General features: G+C 45.9%; 1 protein-coding gene across 2 annotated transcripts in view; it reads left to right on the top strand.

The window, feature by feature from the left end:
* Window positions 1-11,436: 11,436 nt before the first annotated feature.
* The window catches only part of PACS1 (phosphofurin acidic cluster sorting protein 1), a 148,815-nt gene continuing 139,809 nt past the window's right edge, over window positions 11,437-20,442 (top strand). For both annotated transcript variants that reach the window (XM_040409020.1, XM_040409021.1), the window contains exons 1-2: window positions 11,437-11,674; window positions 13,880-13,967. In XM_040409020.1, the coding sequence (XP_040264954.1) occupies window positions 11,493-11,674; window positions 13,880-13,967 (270 nt within the window). In that variant the 5' untranslated portion in view covers window positions 11,437-11,492. The remainder of the gene's footprint in view (window positions 11,675-13,879; window positions 13,968-20,442) is intronic.

A 20,442-nucleotide genomic window follows, 5' to 3' on the forward strand; every position in this document is an offset into this window, starting at 1 on the left:
ATATAAACAACCTGTAAAAGAAAACATGTTAGAATGCAAACATAGATTAGTCCTGTTCACCCTGCAGGGACGTTCTCGACGGGTAATATTAAAATGAGTTCGTTGATTGGTCTTGAGAACGTTTTAAGCTCGCCTTTCCTGAAGATCTTCAACTCCACCTTCCGGACCTTGCCATCCTTGCTAGGGAAAACCTTTGAAATTAGTCCGATAGGCCAGTCAATCCTTTCGGTTTGTTGCTCTTTCATCAATACAAGGTCTCCTTCCTTCAAGTTTGGTTTGTTGTGTTGCCATTTTCTTCTTCCTTGAAGAATACTGAGGTACTCCTTTCGCCACCTGTTCCAGAAGTAATCTGCTAGATATTGTACACGTTTCCAGTGTTTTTGGTAGATGTTAGCATGAGTAAATTCTCCACTAGGTGTTAGCGTACTCTCAGTCTTTTGGGTAAGTAGAATAGCCGGAGTCAGTATGGCAGGTGTTTCAGGATCCATAGACACTGGCACAAGGGGTCTTGAGTTGATAATAGCCGAAACTTCGGCAAGAAGGGTGACTAGAGTCTCATGTGTGAGTCTTGACGAGTTTACATCCATCAGCATAGAATTTAAGATGTTGCGTGAGATGCCGATCATTCTCTCCCAGGAGCCCCCCATGTGGGAACTATGAGGAGGATTGAAAATCCAGGTGCAACCTTTTTCCGCCAACTGATCTTGAATGGACTTGGTGTCGATGTTAAGTTCTCTACAAGCTCCGATGAAGTTGCTTCCCTGGTCAGACCTCAATTGTTTTACTGGTCCTCTGATTGCGAAGAACCGTCTTAAGGCATTGATAAGGCTGGATGTGTCCATAGATTCTATCACCTCTATGTGAACTGCTCGCACACTCATGCAAGTAAATAGTACAGCCCAACGCTTACTGTTTGCGTGACCGCCGCGAGTCCTGCGTGCGGATACCATCCATGGCCCAAAGACATCTAGGCCAACATAGGTGAAAGGCGGCTCTGTACATAGTCTGTCCGCAGGCAAGTCGGCCATTTGTTGGTGTAGTTGTTTTCCTCTTGCTTTACGACAGTGCACACATTCATGCAATACTTGGGCCACGCGTTTTTTCATACCTATAATCCAAAGGCCAGCAGACCGTATTTTGCCCTCAGTAATTTGCCTGCCTTGGTGTTCGGCCCTTTCGTGGTAGTGTCGGATTAGCAAGACGGTGATATGATGTTTGCTGGGAATGATGAGAGGATTTTGTGCTGCAATTCCCAGGTGGGCTTGATTCAAACGACCACCAACTCTTAGCAAGCCAAAACTGTCGATAACTGGATTTAAGTTGGCAAGAGGGCTTTTTAAAGGAATCTGCTGTTTGTTGTACAAGCACTTCCATTCTATGTTGAAATTTTCCTGCTGGACGTGACGTAATATGAGGTACTCACTATGAGAGATGTCCTCAGCAGAGAAGGGTTTATGACAGGCATGCCAACCATGACAATCTTTATCTTGGTGAGTATTATGATAACATCTTGCAATGTGCACTAACCTTGCAATAGTTCTGACGAGTCTCATCCAGCTGGAGAAACGTTCAAAGCGCTGACAACCGAAGCTGGCGGTTTGCTTTGTTCCAGTGACTAATGCACTAACTTCAGCACGGATTTCTGGATCATTATCCGGATCCTGGATGCTGAAAACTTCCTGTACACATTCGTCCGCCTCTTCAAGCAGAAACTCTGGACCTGTAAGCCAAGTAGAGTTAATAAAGGAACCTATAGACATAGGCCTAGTGGCGTGATCTGCTGGATTAAGTTCGGATGGTACGTAGTGCCATTGTTCAGGTTTGGAGGACCTCCTGATTCTCTCTATGCGGTTACTAACGTACACATAGAATCGCTTGGTCCGATTGTGGATGTAACCTAAAACGACCTTACTGTCGGTGTAATACTGGACTTCAGCTATGTCGACACCCAGTTCTTGTTGTATGAAATCCGCAATCTCAACTGCCAACACAGTCCCACAAAGTTCCAGTCTGGGAATAGTATGATCGGGCTTGGGGGCTAACTTAGCCTTACCAAAGACGAATCCAACGTGGTTTTGGTTGTTAGGTTCTGTCACTTTCAGATAGGCAACCGCTGCGATGGCCTCCGTGGAGGCGTCCGAGAACACGTGGAGTTCTTTCTTTATGCTAGAGGAAAGTGAAGTTTTAATATAGCATCTCGGGATGTGGATCTCATCCAAGGCACACAAGGATCGCTTCCAGGCTTCCCATTTTTGCTCTTTCTCGGAGGGAAGTGGGGTATCCCAATCCTTGACTGTTTCAGAAAACTGTCTCAGTAGAGATTTACCTTGTATGGTGATGGGCGCTGCAAATCCCAGCGGATCAAATAGGCTGTTTACCACTGATAGGACGCCTCGTTTTGTGAATGGCTTGTCTGCACAACTTATCTGAAAACCGAAGGAGTCAGCCGAGAGATCCCATCTGAGGCCCAAGCTCCTCTGCACAGGTGGACTGTCCAGTCCCAAGTTAATGTCCTTGAATCCTGGTGCATGATCGCCTGATTCGAAGGCCCTCATAACGGCCAGGCTGTTTGAAGCAATTTTGTGTAGTCTAAGTTTAGCTTGGTACAACATACTTTGAGTCCTTTTGAGCAGATCGATAGCCGCTTCTTCAGTGGGTAGTGATTTGAGTCCATCGTCTACGTAGAAGTCCTTTTCTACAAAGTCTCTGGCGTCTTTACCGTACTCGAATTCTCCCTCTAATGCAGTGCGCCGAAGGCCGTAAGTTGCCACGGCAGGTGAAGGGCTGTTTCCAAATACGTGTACCCTCATACGATATTCTGCCATCTCTGCGTTGGTGTCGTTATTCTTGTACCACAGAAACCTGAGGAAGTTCCGGTGGTCCTCTCTGACTACGAAACAGTGGAACATCTGTTCAATGTCGGCGGTGATGGCAACAAGCTCTTTTCTGAACCTCATCAGCACTCCAACTAGGTTATTCGTCAGATTAGGACCTGTGAGAAGGACATCATTAAGCGATACACCTTGATGTTTGGCACTTGAGTCGAAAACAACCCTAATTTGATTAGGTTTCCGTGGGTGATACACTCCAAATGAAGGCAAGTACCAGCACTCGTCGTTCTTCCCTAAGGATGGAGCTGGTTCTGCATGGTTGTTGCGGAATATTTTGTCGATAAAGGCAACGATGTGTTCTCTCATCTCAGGCTTACTGTTCATGGTACGCTGAAGAGAGTTAAATCTAGACAGAGCTTGTTCCCTATTGTTCGGGAGTCTCACCCTGGTAGCTCGGAAGGGTAGTGGAGAAACCCAGTGATTGGTTTCGTCTTTAAGGAACTCATTGTCCATTATCTTGATAAATTCTCTGTCCTCTACTGACAAAGCTACTTTATCATCGTCCTTGCTTGTGTGAAAGACTAATCTTCCCAAGTTGTCAGCAAAGAAGGGAGGAATGTCGTCAGGTGGTTGTATGAGGTCTGGAGGCTTCTCTTTCACCTCATAGTGATGAGGGCAAGGCTTAATGCAAGTTGTGCGTCCATCTCCACGCACGTACGTTTTGAATGAGCGGATTTTTGGTTGATCCAAGCATACATTTCCTATGACTACCCATCCCAAGTCCAGTCTCTGGGCGTATGGTGCATAGTCGGGACCATTACACTGTTGACGCACCTTGTGTACCCTTAGATTGTCTCTGCCAAGCAGGAGTAGAATCTCGGCGTTGTTGTCCATAGGTGGGATAACATTGGCTAGGTGCCTTAGGTGTGGATGGTGAAATGCAGCTTCCGGGGTAGGAATTTCATCCCTATGGTTGGGTATTTGATCACATTCGATCAGCGTCGGTAGAGGTATTTCCGTATTTCCACTGACGGAACAAGCGATGAATCCTTGTGCCCTCCTGCCGCTAGTCTCTATGCGACCCGAGCAGGTGTTTAAGATGTAGGGTTCTGACGGTCCCTTTATTCCAAAGGCTTCAAAGAATTTAGGTCCTGCTAGGGAGCGGTTGCTTTGGTCGTCAATGATGGCATACATTTTTACTGCCTTTTCTGGTAGCCCCTCCGGGTAGACCTTGATTAGGCATATGCGGGCACAACATTTCTCACTCTGGCCCTCCCCACATACGTCCAAGCATGAGCAGGAAACAGCAGTGGCTGTGTTAGCGTGGTTCTGGGGCTCCCCGCCATGACTTGGAGCAGGACTGGTGGTGACGGCAGCAGGTGAATCCCTTGTGAGTGGAGTTGGGTGCATAGCTGAGGCATGTCTATCACTATGACACTCCTCACACTTGATAATGGATTTGCAGTCCTTAGCCATGTGCTCCAATGAAGCGCAGCACTTGAAACATACCCCAAGCTCGGTCAGGACTTTCCTGCGCTCCTGTATTGTTTTGGATCTAAATCCTCTGCATTTGTTCAGTGAGTGTGGTTTTTTATGAATGGGACATTCACGATTGAAGGCCTTGTCTCCTGATGAGGTAGTGTACTGTCTACCAGTAGGTACTGCAGATGATGGTAGGTTAGTCTTTCTAACACTCACGCTGCTCTTAAAGTCTCTGTGTTTATGTACAATACTTTCATACCTTGATGATGGTGTCACTGAGGCTGTAGTATTGAACTCCAGGAAGTCGAGGCTGGGGTCATTCCTCATCTGGGACTGTTCATCGATGAACCTACAGAAATGAATAAATGGGGGAAAAGTGACGTCATGCACTCTTTTGTACCTTGAGACTGATGCCGCCCACTTTTCTTGCAGGCTGTATGGTAGCTTCACGACAATTGGGTTCACCCCATGGGCTGTATCCAGGTAGCACAGCCCGGACAGACGAGGGTCTCTTTTGGCAAGCTCCAGTTCCATGAGCAAATCACTTAAATCCTGAAGCTTATGGACATCCTTGAGACTGATCTTGGGGACGTTCTGCAGTCTCCTGAATAGTGCCTTCTCTATTGCTTCTGCGCTGCCAAAGGTGCGTTCGAGTCTCTGCCAGGCTGCAGCGAGACCTGCTTCTGCTTGTCCCACATAGACAGTTCTAAGGCTCTTGATGCGATTTGTGGAGCCTGGGCCCAGCCAGTTGATCAAGAGGTCGAGCTCCTGCTCTGCAGTTAGGTTGAGGTTGGCGATGGCAGCTTTGAAGGTTGCCTTCCAGGCTCTGTAGCTCTCCGCACGGTCATCAAATTTTGAGAGACTGGTGTTAATTAGCTCTCTGCTCACCATAAACCTGGCAAACTCAGACATATCTGATTTCTCACTGCTTGTTGCCATGACAACTTGTGATGCCCCTGGGGTGTATAGGTTGCGTGGCGAGAAAGGGTGAGATGCTTCCGGGTAGAATGATGTTGCTGCAGGGTTGAGCTGTGGTCTAGCCTCTGTAGATTCTGATGACTGCTGCTTGAGCTGTGGAGGTAGGCCAGGAAACACCTGGTAGCCATCTTGCTGTAATAACTGTCCTTGAGAGGGTGCATCTGGGCGACTGTTATTGGATTGCTCGGGTGCTGTGGGTGTCACTGCCACTGCAGGTAGAGCTGACTTGGAGGTTTCAGTGTTGTTGGCTTGGACAGTACTGCACACTGGGGGTGGTGCAGATAACTGTTTCAGTACATAGTCGCTGGTGCGGTCAGCTGGATCGTCTATCTCCTCTGGTGGTAAGCAGGCTGAATCAAGGCCTTGGCTCAATGCTTGCTCAAGTAGTCTTACTCTTGCTAATGCGATTTCCTCTTCCCTCTCTGATTCAAGGATCTTTATTCGAGCCTCTGCTTCTGCTTCTCCCCTCTTGGCTTCAGCCTCAGCTTCTGCCCTCTTGGCCGCCGCCGTCTGTGCTTCTGTTCTCGCAAGGACTTCTTTTTCGGTGAAGGAACGCCTCACTTTGGATAGCTCTGCATTTATGCGGGCCTCTAGTAATCTGTCGCTCAGGGCGGAGCTTCTAGAGCATGATGATCTGTAGGACCGCGAGGAATGTTTGGATGAATGTGATCTGTGTGATCTAGTTTCTTGCAAATAAGAGATGCGGAGTTCCACTTTATCTTTAGCGTCCAGCACCATGGCGTCTCTTTGTCTGTCTATTGATTCTGCCTTGCACAACTCTGACGGGGCTTCTTCAATATTAGAGTCTTTTAGAAAGGTTATATACCTTGTGGACAGTCTCTTGTATCTTTCATGGGCTGCGTTTAGCCGCCCGACGGCAACTTGTAAACTGGTGGCATCGCCTGAGGAGGACTTAAATCCTGATATGAGGGAGGAAACTCGTTCCCATAGCTCTTCCAGGTTGTCACATAGCTCATCTTTCCTGGTGTGATAATTTTCTGTGATCTTTATAGTTGGTTTGAGAGAGCGCCTTGGTCGTGTGACTTGGTCTGCTGGAAGTGTGGGTTCTACCTCCAGCTCTTCATAATGATCAGTATCAGGTAGCATTTGCTTTGTTTCATCACTGGGGAACTGTACGAGGTCCTTTTCGGCCATTTTGATTTAAGGTGCGCTGTCTCTTTAAGAAATCGAACTTTTGAATTGGGGGCTGAAAATTGCAGTGCGGCTCAGATGAGGCACCCCGATGAGTTTCCCAAGGTGTCTTGAGTGAATTGCGGGGTTTTGGTTTAAGGGAGGCCCCGCGTGCGTGAACAGTTCTTATATCATGCAAGCAAGGGTTAATATAGGATGTAATAAGGGGCTTGGCGAGTAGTGGAGGACTTCCAGGCGAGAGTATATCTACTGCGGACACGCCGTGCTTCCCCTTAGGCTTATGGGACGTGCACTGTTGCTGGGCAGATTTGCTGGGAGTGGGCCTGTTGCAGGGGAGGTTCCTGAGTGTGGCACTGGGCTCTGAGGGAACCTGTAGCCGGCATTGGACATTCAGATGGATATTGACTGAGGTATAAGGCTTTAAGGCAGTTTTTGACTGTTCTGTCCCCACATGAAGGCGATTGAAGGTGTAACTGATAATGGCTTTGTGACTGTCCTACCTTCGTATCCAAGCAGTGGAGCAGACCGGACCGGCAGATGCTCAGGTTAGATGGATCCAGACGTAGACATGAGGATGCAATCAAACGTGGGTTTATTTGATCCAGAGCAGTGACATACAGTGATGGAATACAGTAGATGCTGTGATGTGGATGTCTTTTCTGAGGCTAACTGCTGAGGCAACTGCTGGTCAAAAACTGATGCCTTCACAAGCCGAGGTGTGTGTCTCCAGTCACAAAGGATGCAGCACTGAAAAAGGCTACAGGAAGTGACCAGGCCCAAGGCTGCTAAAACCACGCCCAGACATAAAACTTTATAGACAACGAACGAAGCGTGCAGCATACAAATTCCGGCCAGCAGATGGCAGCAGAGAACAATAGATTTAAACAACATAGGTAAAACGAGAAATAATACAGTGCAGAAATTCAATATGAAAGGAACAGCACAATTATTATATTTTTGTGTATTATCTATCAAGTTTTTGTTATGTATAGGATCAAGAAAACATATAGTAATATAAAGAAAGAAATTAACAAAGGAGATAACATTTTGAAAGAAATGTTAAAAAGAACTCAGTATACCAATTCTATATGGAATACTGAATCAAAAATGGATCAAACAACCAAGTGCTATAACATGGTCAATGAGTGAATGTGATACGAATGAGATACGAATGATGAGTAATTGCATTAGATTAGGAGGTTATGATTGAAGATTTATATTTCAAATCATAATCAGGGGGAAATGTAAAATAATAAACTAACATTTTTTATCAGGCTAGGGTTATTTTAGAGGACCATGCAAGGGCAGCACTTGTGTTGAAGTGTCAATTTTTGACAGGTTGAGACGACAATAGCATTTGGGAAGGTTAGGAATCCTCCTTCTCAGCATATTATTATTAGCTTTACAAATAAGGTATACTTAGAAAACCATGATGTAAGGGATTTTACTTGTTAACCATATATGTCTGTTAGAATGGTAAATTTAGGATACAATGTAACTCTATGAAGAGTCAACCTATAAAATGGCTTTGTTTCATGACATAGGCAGAGCATTCTTGCACGGACACCTGTTGCTCTCACACACACACACACACACAGATTCACACATACACGTTATTTTGGGGAAATAAGCTTTTTCACTTATTTTAATTGTTTTATTGCTTGCTTGTAACCTTTCAAGACTTATTGCTGTGCTATATTTTTCTCTTTCTAAACTTTGTAACTTTCTTTTTATGAGAATTAAATCTGTCTAATTTTATCTTTCATCACGAACTTTGCACATTTTGTTGGGCTCCTTCTAAAGCATTTCTTGAAAAATAGAGTAATGCAGGACGTTATTCTACAGTCTCAAATCGTGTCCTGGACATAGCAGCAGAGAACATGGGCATGTGATGAATTGGGTTCGTGGACCAATATGACCGCAATTCATGCTTTTTAGTTAGACCCATGTTGAGGAGAAGGCCCAGAAAAATTTTAATTTCGGAAACTTGGACTGGTTTCCACCGGAAAGGCTGGGCATAAAAGCTTCCCGGGTTTGCGGTTATAAATTGTGTGGCATACCGGTTTGTTTCTGCCACAACTGAGTCTAAGAGCTCCGCAGTCAAGAACAGCTCAAAAAATCCCAGGGCCGAACCGATCTGAGCCGTCTCAACCCGAACTCCAGACTGGGCGGTGAAAGGGGGAACTACAGGTGCGGCTGAAGTTGGTGACTGCCAATCAGGATTTGCCAGCACCTCAGGGACTTTAGGGGCTCTACGGGCCTGTCTGTGCGGTGGCTGCGACGGGGTAACTACTGCACGTGCCACCGTACCAGCTTCAACTGCCCTTCTGGTGCTCGCTACTTCACCAGGTTGTACGGCAGTGCTGGTACTAGGTCCAGGAAGGGCTGCGCTGCTGGTGTATGCCTCACCACGTGATCCGTCAGCGACAGCCCCACTCTGCTGCTCTTGAAGCGGATCCTGCGTAACCTGTGGTCTAGCGACACGGGGCCGGGTACGCCTGGTGCTGCCAGGGACCTCAACCTCCTCGTCCGAACTTTGGGTCAGAGAGCCACTGCTTTCCACAGGTTCATATTCTGACCCGCTAGATTCGTCAGATGAGGGTTCCCATTCCTCATCCGACTGGGTCAGAATCCTGTAGGCCTAATACCCCCTGTTTGACATTTTGGACTACTAAATTTAGGGGTATTCCCTGAGACTACCCAAGAAAAAAAGCAAGCCTGTCTTACAAAGGGGAGGCTAGCGAAGTACCGGAGGCCGCTGCGGTTGATAAAAAATATCAAAACTGATTTTTTTATCGCCACAGTGCGTGTAAAATGAATGTGCAGTGATCAAAAAATATATATTTTTTGTCACTGCGGTGGGGCGGGCGTGGGTGAACGCACGTGTGGGCGACCGATCAGGCCTGATCGGGCAAACACTGCGTTTTGGGTGGAGGGCGAGCTAAGGTGACACTAATACTATTATAGATCTGACCGTGATCAGTTTTGATCACTTACAGATACTATAAAAGTACAAATGCTGATTAGCGATACGCTAAACAGCGAATAAGTGACTGCGGTGCGGTGGGCTGGGCGCTAACTCACGCTAAACTACCTAACCAAGGGGCCTAAACTATCCCTAAAACCTAACAGCCAATACCAGTGAAAAAAAAAAAGTGACAGTTTACACTGATCACTTTTTTTCCTTTCACTAGTGATTGACAGGGGCGATCAAAGGGGTGATCAAAGGGTTAATTGGGATGCAGGGGGGTGATCTGGGGCTAAGTGTAGTGTTTGGTGCTACTCACAGTTCAGTCTGCTCCTGTGCTGGATCCAACCGACGAAAAGGACCAGCAGAGGAGCAGAGAAGCCATATAACAGATCATATTTACTAATATGATCTGTTATATGGCTTGTGATTGGATTTTTTGAAAATCGCCAGCCTGCCAGCCAATGATCGTTGCTGGCAGGCTGGTGACGAAATTGTTCTTTAACTTTTGCCGGCCCGCGATGCGCATGCGCGGGCCGGCTTTGACCGAAATCTCGCGTCTCGCGAGATGACGCACGGATGCGTCCAGGAGGAATGACCACCTTCCGGACGCATCCGTGCGTTAGGCGGTCGGGAGGTGGTTAAAGGGCTTCTGTCAGCCCACTAAACCGTTTTTTTTTTTTTTGTTTAATAATAATCCCTACACTGCGATCTCTGCATACATAAGTTAAATAATCATTTTTGTTCAGTAGAATTTGATAAAAAGCAATTTTTTAAATATGCAAATTACCTTGCTACCAGCAAGTAGGGCGGCTACTTGCTGGTAGCAGCCGCATCCTCCTCCGACCCTAATGACGCCCCCTCCGCATTGTGATTGACAGGGCCAGGGAACGGAATCGTTCTCTGCTGGCCCTGCCTGTTAGCATTCAAAATCTGGCGCCTGCGCTGCGGCCGTACCTATCTTCAATCTGCGCAGGCGCACTGAGAGACGGCCACTCGCTCGGCCGCACCATCCTCAATGCGCCTGCGCCGATGACGTCACATCTACACCCGGCGCAGACGCATTGAGGAGCGAGCGGCCGCCTCTCAGTGTGCCTGCGCAGATTGAAGATAGGTACGGCCGCGGCGCAGGCGCCAGATTTTGAATGCTAACAGGCAGGGCTAGCAGAGAATGATTCCGTTCCCTGGCCCTGTCAATCACAATGCGGAGGGGGCGTCATTAGGATCGGAGGAGGATGTGGCTGCTACCAGCAAGTAGCCGCCCTACTTGCTGGTAGCAAGGTAATTTGCATATTTAAAAAATCGCTTTTTATCAAATTCTACTGAACAAAAATGATTATTTAACTTATGTATGAAGAGCTCGCAGTATAGGGATTATTAGTAAACAAAACAAAAAAAACGGTTTAGTGGGCTGACAGAAGCCCTTTAAGGTGCGTTCTTATCAGTAAGATAAGGAGTGTTAATGAGTGTTTAATATCAAAGAGCAGAGATAAGGAGTCCGTCTGCCCCCATATGACAGAAAATCCACAGGCAGCTAGTAGAGCATCTCAGCTCTGTACAGAAAAAAGGATTCCACACTGTTAATAAAGAGCAATTGAAAACAATGATTTTTAGTTAAAAATAAGTACAATGCAATCATTAACAAAATTGCCCCCAAAGGTGTACATCGCCTTTAATGTATCACTGAAAAAGGTGCAAACATTTTTTACATAACCAAATGAAAAAAGTTATGACTTTCAGCGATAAATGTACTAAAAAACTGTTCATAAGGGGCGGTATGGCTCCGTCTTTACGGGAGCAGCCATAGCACAGCAGTGCAGCCTGGTACGTCCCCCCAGCTCAGGACAGCGGACGTGAAGAGACCACGCTCTGACACTGCACGGTCATTGGACACAGGAGCTCTGACGTCAAGGAAGGAAGCCTCGCCCGTAAACATTGTGTCAGAGCGCTGATTGGTGCGCACAATAGAAGGCCCGCAGTCCAGTGACGCGCTGTGTGGTTGGCCGCGCCTTGCTCTGTCACGAGGGTTCTTTCTCACCCTGTGATTGGCTGGTGCCTCAGTCTGCTCTGCTGTTTGCGCCATGTCCGAGCGCTCTCTGTCAACGGGGCCCTCGGGGGCCACTGTTGTGGCACCGCCAGGGGGCTCTACCCTCGGTAGTGACTTGCCCGTCACTGGGCCCACCCCGACAGCTGGAGGTCCGGTTCGTATGAACTTGTATGCGACCTGGGAAACAGACCGAGGCAGCGCGGCCTGCGTACCCAGGTATGACGTAAGCACGGGTAATGATGTCATTCACTCCTGCGGCTGGATGTGCGGGAGTTGTAGGGAGAGTGGCATTATGCGGTAACCTCCGCTCAGGGCTGCACTGCTGCTGGAAGTCGTGTGCGAGTCGTAGTCCCTGTGGAGACTCCCGTGCGACCTGATGTATCTCATAGAAAGTGACGGATAATAAGAGTGCATGCGACTTTCACTAGGTAGTGGATAACAGAAGGTGCAGGGCAGCTGTGACCTTCATGGAGGTCTGCCCCTTCCATCTCTTGTCATTGTCTAGAGGTCTGCGGTGTGTCCAGTGTCTGCTAGTACCTGCATCAGGGTGCATTGTCCATAAGCACTGTGTGTGTGTATACGGCCTGTCTGCCAGCGCTGCGTGTGTATACGGCCTGTCTGCCAGCGCTGCGTGTGTATACGGCCTGTCTGCCAGCGCTGCGTGTGTATACGGCCTGTCTGCCAGCGCTGCGTGTGTATACGGCCTGTCTGCCAGCACTGCGTGTGTATACGGCCTGTCTGCCAGCGCTGCGTGTGTATACGGCCTGTCTGCCAGCGCTGCGTGTGTATACGGCCTGTCTGCCAGCACTGCGTGTGTATACGGCCTGTCTGCCAGCGCTGCGTGTGTATACGGCCTGTCTGCCAGCGCTGCGTGTGTATACGGCCTGTCTGCCAGCGCGGCGTGTGTATACGGCCTGTCTGCCAGCGCTGCGTGTGTATACGGCCTGTCTGCCAGCGCTGCGTGTGTATACGGCCTGTCTGCCAGCGCTGCGTGTGTATACGGCCTGTCTGCCAGCGCTGCGTGTGTATACGGCCTGTCTGCCAGCGCTGCGTGTGTATACTGCCTGTCTGCCAGCGCTGCGTGTGTATACGGCCTGTCTGCCAGCGCTGCGTGTGTATACGGCCTGTCTGCCAGCGCTGCGTGTGTATACGGCTTGTCTGCCAGCGCTGCGTGTGTATACGGCTTGTCTGCCAGCACTGTGTGTATACGGCCTGTGCCTGTCTGCCAGCGCTGTGTGTGTATACGGCCTGTCTGCCAGCGCTGCGTGTGTATGCGGCCTGTCTGCCAGCGCTGCGTGTGTATGCGGCCTGTCTGCCAGCGCTGCGTGTGTATACGGCCTGTCTGCCAGCGCTGCGTGTGTATACGGCCTGTGCCTGTCTGCCAGCGCTGTGTGTGTATACGGCCTGTCTGCCAGCGCTGTGTGTGTATGCGGCCTGTCTGCCAGCGCTGCGTGTGTATGCGGCCTGTCTGCCAGCGCTGCGTGTGTATACGGCCTGTCTGCCAGCGCTGCGTGTGTATACGGCCTGTCTGCCAGCGCTGCGTGTGTATACGGCCTGTCTGCCAGCGCTGCGTGTGTATACGGCCTGTCTGCCAGCGCTGCGTGTGTATACGGCCTGTCTGCCAGCGCTGCGTGTGTATACGGCCTGTCTGCCAGCGCTGCGTGTGTATACGGCCTGTCTGCCAGCGCTGCGTGTGTATGCGGCCTGTCTGCCAGCACTGCGTGTGTATACGGCCTGTCTGCCAGCACTGTGTGTATACGGCCTGTGCCTGTCTGCCAGCGCTGTGTGTGTATGCGGCCTGTCTGCCAGCACTGCGTGTGTATACGGCCTGTCTGCCAGCGCTGCGTGTGTATACGGCCTGTCTGCCAGCGCTGTGTGTATACGGCCTGTCTGCCAGCGCTGCGTGTGTATACGGCCTGTCTGCCAGCGCTGCGTGTGTATACGGCCTGTCTGCCAGCGCTGCGTGTGTATACGGCCTGGGCCTGTCTGCCAGCACTGCGTGTGTATACGGCCTGTCTGCCAGCACTGCGTCTGGCCGCTGTGTGTATACGGCCTGTCTGCCAGCGCTGTGTGTGTATGCGGCCTGTCTGCCAGCACTGCGTCCATGAAAAAAAGCATCAGAAATATATCTTAACACACCTCTACAAAAACGCAGTGCTCTTAGAGTACGGCTCTGTTCACACTGTTGTCTTTATGCCTTCTGTCTTGGAGGTAGACCGCTAAAATCACATACACGTACCTGACTCTGACATTGCAGAGACCGTTTCTACTACATTTTGATGACCTCCCCCACGTTGGCGGTGCGGCTGTCTGTAGATGGCGGTCGCCGTCCTCCCCAGTTGTACTGTTGTAGATTTTTGTGGCGATGTATGAATAAAACGTTTCTGTGGATCGGTGACTCTGTACGCTTCTTCCACCCAGGCTCTTCTCTCTGACGCTGCGGAAGCTTGTTATGCTGAAGGATCTGGACAAGGATTTACCCTCTGTTGTCATTGCGGTGAAGCTGCAGGTAGTATACATCATCTATCATGCCTGATATTGGCCAGTAATCCGTTTCCGATCATTACCCCATGTAATCGTACCTAGTGAACAAACACCAAGCAGTTTGCATCGTAATGATGACCTAAAAACCATTAGGCAGATTTAGTATTGAAAATGAGACAGTTTTATGGCGATGTACACGCATCACATTTATCAGCTGTTTTACACACTTTTCTAACCTTTCTCAGTGCAACATAAAAATGAATGAGCATGGAGTGATTTATCAGTAAGGCTGGGGTCACATTCTCTGTATCCAGCTGGTTGTATACTACGTGCAGCATTTGTTGTCCAGCTGGAAGTCGGCATACATTACAGTGAACGGGGATCCGGCTGTGCCATAGAGGGAACTCCGGCAGTCTGTTCCTCCGCTGGAAAAGCAAAGATGTGAACCCAGCCTAAGCTGTCTCCTCTCAAGCTAAAAGTAAGAAAAAACTGTACGGTAAATTGTTCCCTTCTCTGGGCCTTCTAGCAGAAGTATGCATTTGAATACCAAAAATCGGCATTGAACTGTATAGCTTGATGGATCCGGCTACTTCAGTGAGGCAGACGGAGTTCACAGCAAGCATCTTTGGATTCTGTTTGACCTGCTTGATGTTTGTCGAATCTCTCGTCCGCACCAGCTGACAGATTTCGGCTAGAATTGACCTCACTTGGTGGCCATGACGCTCCTGCTAATCCCCGCTCCTGCACTTCCACTCTTCAGAAAAGTATAGTGTAATAGTTGCACATTTTCTGTACAAAAAGTGCTCGAGAACTGGCGTAGCAGCTATGATGCTCCTCCATGGAGCTTAGATGTTTCTAAAAAGGAATGTGACTCGATTGCCTGTCTGATGTGTTGTACTAATAGACGGAAACATTGTAGTATCAAGTGAAAATCTTTTGCAAATCAAATATTTTTCTTCATTGAATACCAGCAGGCTGAAATGTCATTTATGGAGATTTAATTAATAATTGTAATATTTCAGTCCCCCCCTATTAGGAAATAAACTTTTTAACCTTGTTAAAGTGGTATTCCGGTTTTGAGAAGCCCACAGGATAGAGGATAACTTTTGGATCAGTGGGGGTCCCAGCTGTAGGATCACAAGAATGGATACATCTTTTAGCCTTGAAATGAAAGTAGTGATCGGTCAGGCATGCAAACTGCTGCTCTATTCATCTCTATGGGATTTCCCGGAAATAGCTGAGCGCTATACTATGCTGTCTGTGGAACTCCTGGAGAGATGCATGGAGCAGCAGTGTGCTACCTGACCTGTCAGTCCATTCATCTCTATGGGAGTTCCCGGAAATAGCTGAGCGCTGTACTCTGCTGTCTCTGAAACTCCTGGAGAGATGCATGGAGCAGCAGTGTGCTACCTGACCTGTCAGTCCATTCATCTCTATGGGATTTCCCGGAAATAGCTGAGCGCTATACTATGCTGTCTGTGGAACTCCTGGAGAGATGCATGGAGCAGCAGTGTGCTACCTGACCTGTCAGTCCATTCATCTCTATGGGATTTCCCGGAAATAGCTGAGCGCTATACTATGCTGTCTGTGGAACTCCTGGAGAGATGCATGGAGCAGCAGTGTGCTACCTGACCTGTCAGTCCATTCATCTTGGAGGTGTTTGGGTTGCTCGTTTTTTTGCTCAACTGGTTCCCAAGAGGTTGGACTCCACCGATCTACCCTTTTATGGATGATTATCAATTTTAATCTTAATTTTAGAATTATAATTTATAGTGGCTCACCCCGCTTGTCACCGTGGTAATGGTGCCCTGCTGTAAGTGATTCACCTACTCTCTTAGTTTGAACAAATATAAATTAATCAGCAGGCACTCACCATCTGAATTTCACACATATATAACACATTTATTAAAATTATTGATTTGATATAATTGTTATAGATAATATTAAAACTTTACAATCACTCTGCATATAAACTGTAAACTATGACCATATAACCAATTACAAGTGGATAAGACTATCGAATATTATCGAATAAAAATCGGGTAAAAAATCGAATTGTTTTGATGAAATTTTCGAATAAAATTTGTCAGATAAAATTCGAAAAAGATTTCATATATCTGTTTATCGTCCAGGTATGTTTGTCTATAAATCCTTGTTGAGAATTCCTGATGAATCAATACAAAAGTTCCTTACGAATAATACGCGGTTGCAATGTTTGATAGACCACAACTTGTATAGTCTTTTAACGCTAATATCTTTAGTTTGTCCTCTGAAGTGTCTGTTATTTACGATTGGGACACTGTGACTGTGCAGTTGTAATCGATGAGTAACTTTCGAATTAACAATACGATGTGTCTTGCATAAAATCGAATAGTTAATAGTTGGTACAAAATTCGATGGTGCTTACTGCAGAGGCGTCCCTCTCACAGTACAGCTACTCACACAAACCCAGAATTTTCGTCTTTTCTTTTCGTATGATGTGGTTATAGAGCTCGGCTGTCGGCGTCCCACGTGGTAGTATGTAGATACATAGATACGTGTTGTTCTTCAATAAACGAAATAGTGGAGTTTGATAATTGCACCTTTTTTCGAGTGTACACTTCTTGGTCCTGCAGGATATATTTGTTAAATAGTTTGGTTACTTTAGCCCGCCAGACGCGTTTCGAGGTGTCCTCACCTCTTCCTCAGTGGCTTGAATAGAAACCAAACTATTTTCTCTTTATATGATGTCAATGGTTGTATCGAAAACCTGGATTTTCAGAAAGTTGGAAACTCTGGTAGGAATATATCCTTTTACATATATAAAAGGTGAATAGAAGATGAATTGCCAAGTATACCATGTATAGCTTGAATAACGTTCATCTTTGTATTCAATAGTTATTTCTAAGTAAAGAATGAAAAATAACCAAAAAACGCATATGCATTTATCTTGCGTTTTTTCTCCAAATTGCGTCTTTCGGTTTATTACACTCCTAAATGTGCGATAAATCCATTCCATGCATTTCTATATTATTTTATATATGCATGTCGATTACATATCACATAATTATATGTTCAATCATCAAATACAATAGAATTGCATACCTATTAAGTACCGCAAAATTGACATTCATCAAATACAATAATATAGTCATTTTCTATATTTCATAGTGATATAAAAACATTATAAAAAATATATACTAAATAAAAAACATATACTAAAAAAGAATAAAACTATTAAACCTAGATATGTAATTAATTGTTATATAATGTGATAAAAAATATATTTAAAAACATTAATGCGTTTTAGTTCTATTGTGTCTTAATCAATACCTTGCTATATGTACATATTTTCGTAGCCTTTCCTATATATTTTCAGTATTGCTATGCTGACAAGGGAAAGTGAGCCTTCCCCCGAGGGAAGGTCGTGGTGCTGGAAAACAGCCTGACACACGACTTTCCATCAGGGAGAGTCCCACCTCCTATATGAATCCCCATAGTTCGAATTCAGAATTTAGACCTCCTGGTCTTATTGAGTTAAAATCATAAATATATCGTGATTCTATTCGAGACATCTTTGAAATCTGATCTCCCCCTCTCCAATTAGTTTCAATTTTTTTCAAGGGCCGCAAATATAATTCCACTTGGATCTTAAGGGTCCATTCACACGTCCATTGTTTCTTTCCTGATCTGTTCCGTTTTTTTTGCGGAACAGATCTGGACCAGTTCTGTACCCATTCATTTTCAATGGGTCCTGAAAAAAATCGGACAGCTCAATGTCTGATTTTTTTTTTTTCAGGACCTATTGAAAATGAATGGGTCCAAAACTGGTCCAGATCTGTTCCGCAAAAAACGGAACAGATCAGGAAAGAAACAACGGACGTGTGAATGGACCCTTATTGTGTTCTTCCTTAAAGTGCATTGATAGGGGATGTTTTTTATATTTTTTTTATATTCGCTGTGTGTTCCGAAATTCTTATCTTTAAGCTCCTTTTTGTTCTGCCAACATACTGTTTTTTGCACGGGCATTCTATTACGTATATTACACTAATTGTGTTACATGTTAAAAGATCTTTAATTTCCCGTGCAAATGTGCTATTATATGATTGAACTGTCATAGTTTTTTTAGGGAACAGTTATTTTGCAATTATTGCAACGGCCACAGCGAATTTCTTTTTTTTAAATTTTGCCAACCCTGTATCATAGACTGTTTTTGTTTTTTATTATTTTGTACTGTTGGAGCAATTTTTAATGATAAATTAGGCGCCTTAGTGTAGGTTATTCGTGGTCCTTCTGTTAATAATGGTCCTATTAATTTATCTTTAAGTATATGGTGCCAATGTTTATTTGTTTGTGCCGGGTGTTATATGGTAGTATGTTTCTGATTGAATCTTCCTGTAGTTGTAATGTGTTTAAGTCACTAGGTTTAGCTTGAAAGAAAGTGTCCCTTGACATATTTTCCACTTTCTTCAGTGACTTAACTAATATATTTGCTGGATATTGTTTAATCATAAATTGTTTCTTCATTTCTTGTGCTTCTTTTTCAAAGTCTTCTTGTTTTGTACAATTTCGTTTTAATCTTTGAAACTGGCTGGTTGGAATATTTATAAGCCAGCGTGGCAGGTGGCAACTTGAGAATAAAATGTGGCTATTTCTTGATACAGGTTTTTGATATGTTTTGCAGATCATATGATCCATTTCCACAGAAATTAATAGATCTAAAAATTCTATCTGTTTTGTACTATAATTTAGACAGAATTTTAGATTTAATTGGTTATGGTTTAATATCATCAATAAAATTTCTCAATTCTGTTTCTGTATTACTCCATATTAATAAAATATCATCAATATAACGATGCCAATGTACCAGGTTCCCCCCCAGATGTGGAAGAATATGGTCCTCCTCCCATTGCGTCATAAATAAATTTGCATAACTGGGGGCGAACCTGGTACCCATAGCCGTTCCGGTGGTTTGGAGATAAATCAGAATTGTAATAAAAATAATTATGAGTTAAAATAAATTGTACTCCTTGGGCTATAAAATCGATTAGATTTTTAGGGAGATTACTCTTTTTTTCCTCTAATTGTGAAACAATTGATCGAATACCAGATTCATGTTGTATAATCTTATATACCGTAATCAATTTACATCCAATGTGGCGAATATCCAATTGGGCTGGTAATTAGTTTTTTCTATCATCTCTATAACTTGGGTACTATCTTTAATATATGAAAAACTTTTTTTAACCACCAGTTGTAGTATCTTGTCAATATATTGAGATAGATTTGAAGTCAATGAACCAGTTCCTGAGATAATAGGTCTCCCTGGAGGATTTTTTAAATCTTTATGTATCTTCGGGATACAATAAAATACTGTCAAGCGTTGTTGTGTACCTGTACTTTCACACTAGCGTTCGGGTGTCCGCTCGTGCGCACCGTTTGAAGGGGCTCACGAGCGGCCCCGAACGCATCCGTCTGGCCCCAATGCATTCTCAGTGGAGGCGGATCCACTGAGAATGCATCCGCCTGCCAGCGTTCAGCCTCCGCTCCGCTCAGTGAGCGGACACCTGAACGCTGCTTGCAGCGTTCGGGTGTCCGCCTGGCCGTGCGGAGGCGAGCGGATCCGTCCAGACTTACAATGTAAGTCAATGGGGACGGATCCGCTTGAAGATGACACAATATGGCTCAATCTTCAAGCGGATCCGTTCCCCATTGACTTACAATGTAAAGTCTGAACGGATCCGCTCAGACAACTTTCACACTTAGAAAATTTTCTAAGTTTTAATGCAGACGCATCCGTTCTGAACGGATGCGAACGTCTGCATTATCGGAGCGGATCCGTCTGATGAAACATCAGACGGATCCGCTCCGAACGCTAGTGTGAAAGTAGCTATATTTATATTCAGATTCCTGTAGAATATTAGTATCTACTCCTCTTTTAGCAAAATTTATTAGTGCAGTGTTATATTCTTTGGTAGGATTTGAACTTAAAGGGTTTCTGTCACCCCACAAAAGTCATATTTTTTTTTTGGGATAGTTACATTCCTTATAGCGCGATATAGGAGAATATAATCTTGTCACTTACTTTCATGCGGCCGTTTCTTTAGAAAACGATGTTTTATAATATGTAAATCCGGTCTCTACCAGCAAGTAGGGCGTCTACTTGCTGGTAGCCGCAGCAGAAAACCGCCCCCTCGTCGTGTTGATTGACAGGGCCAGCCGTGATCTCCTCCTCCGGCCGGCCCTGTCAGTATTTCAAAAATCGCGCGCCTCTGTTCAATCGGCGCAGGCGCTCTGAGATGAGGAGGCTCGCCTCCTTAGAACTCCCTCAGTGCGCCTGCGCCGATGACGTCTTCTCTTTCGGTGATGTCATCGGCGCAGGCGCACTGAGGGAGTTCTGAGGAGACGATCCTCCTCATCTCAGAGCGCCTGCGCCGAATGAACAGAGGCGCGCGATTTTTGAAATACTGACAGGGCCGGCCGGAGGAGGAGATCACGGCTGGCCCTGTCAATCAACACGA

Source organism: Bufo bufo, chromosome 10 (assembly GCF_905171765.1).
Source record: "Bufo bufo chromosome 10, aBufBuf1.1, whole genome shotgun sequence".
In the NCBI taxonomy this organism is placed as follows: Eukaryota; Metazoa; Chordata; class Amphibia; order Anura; family Bufonidae; genus Bufo; species Bufo bufo.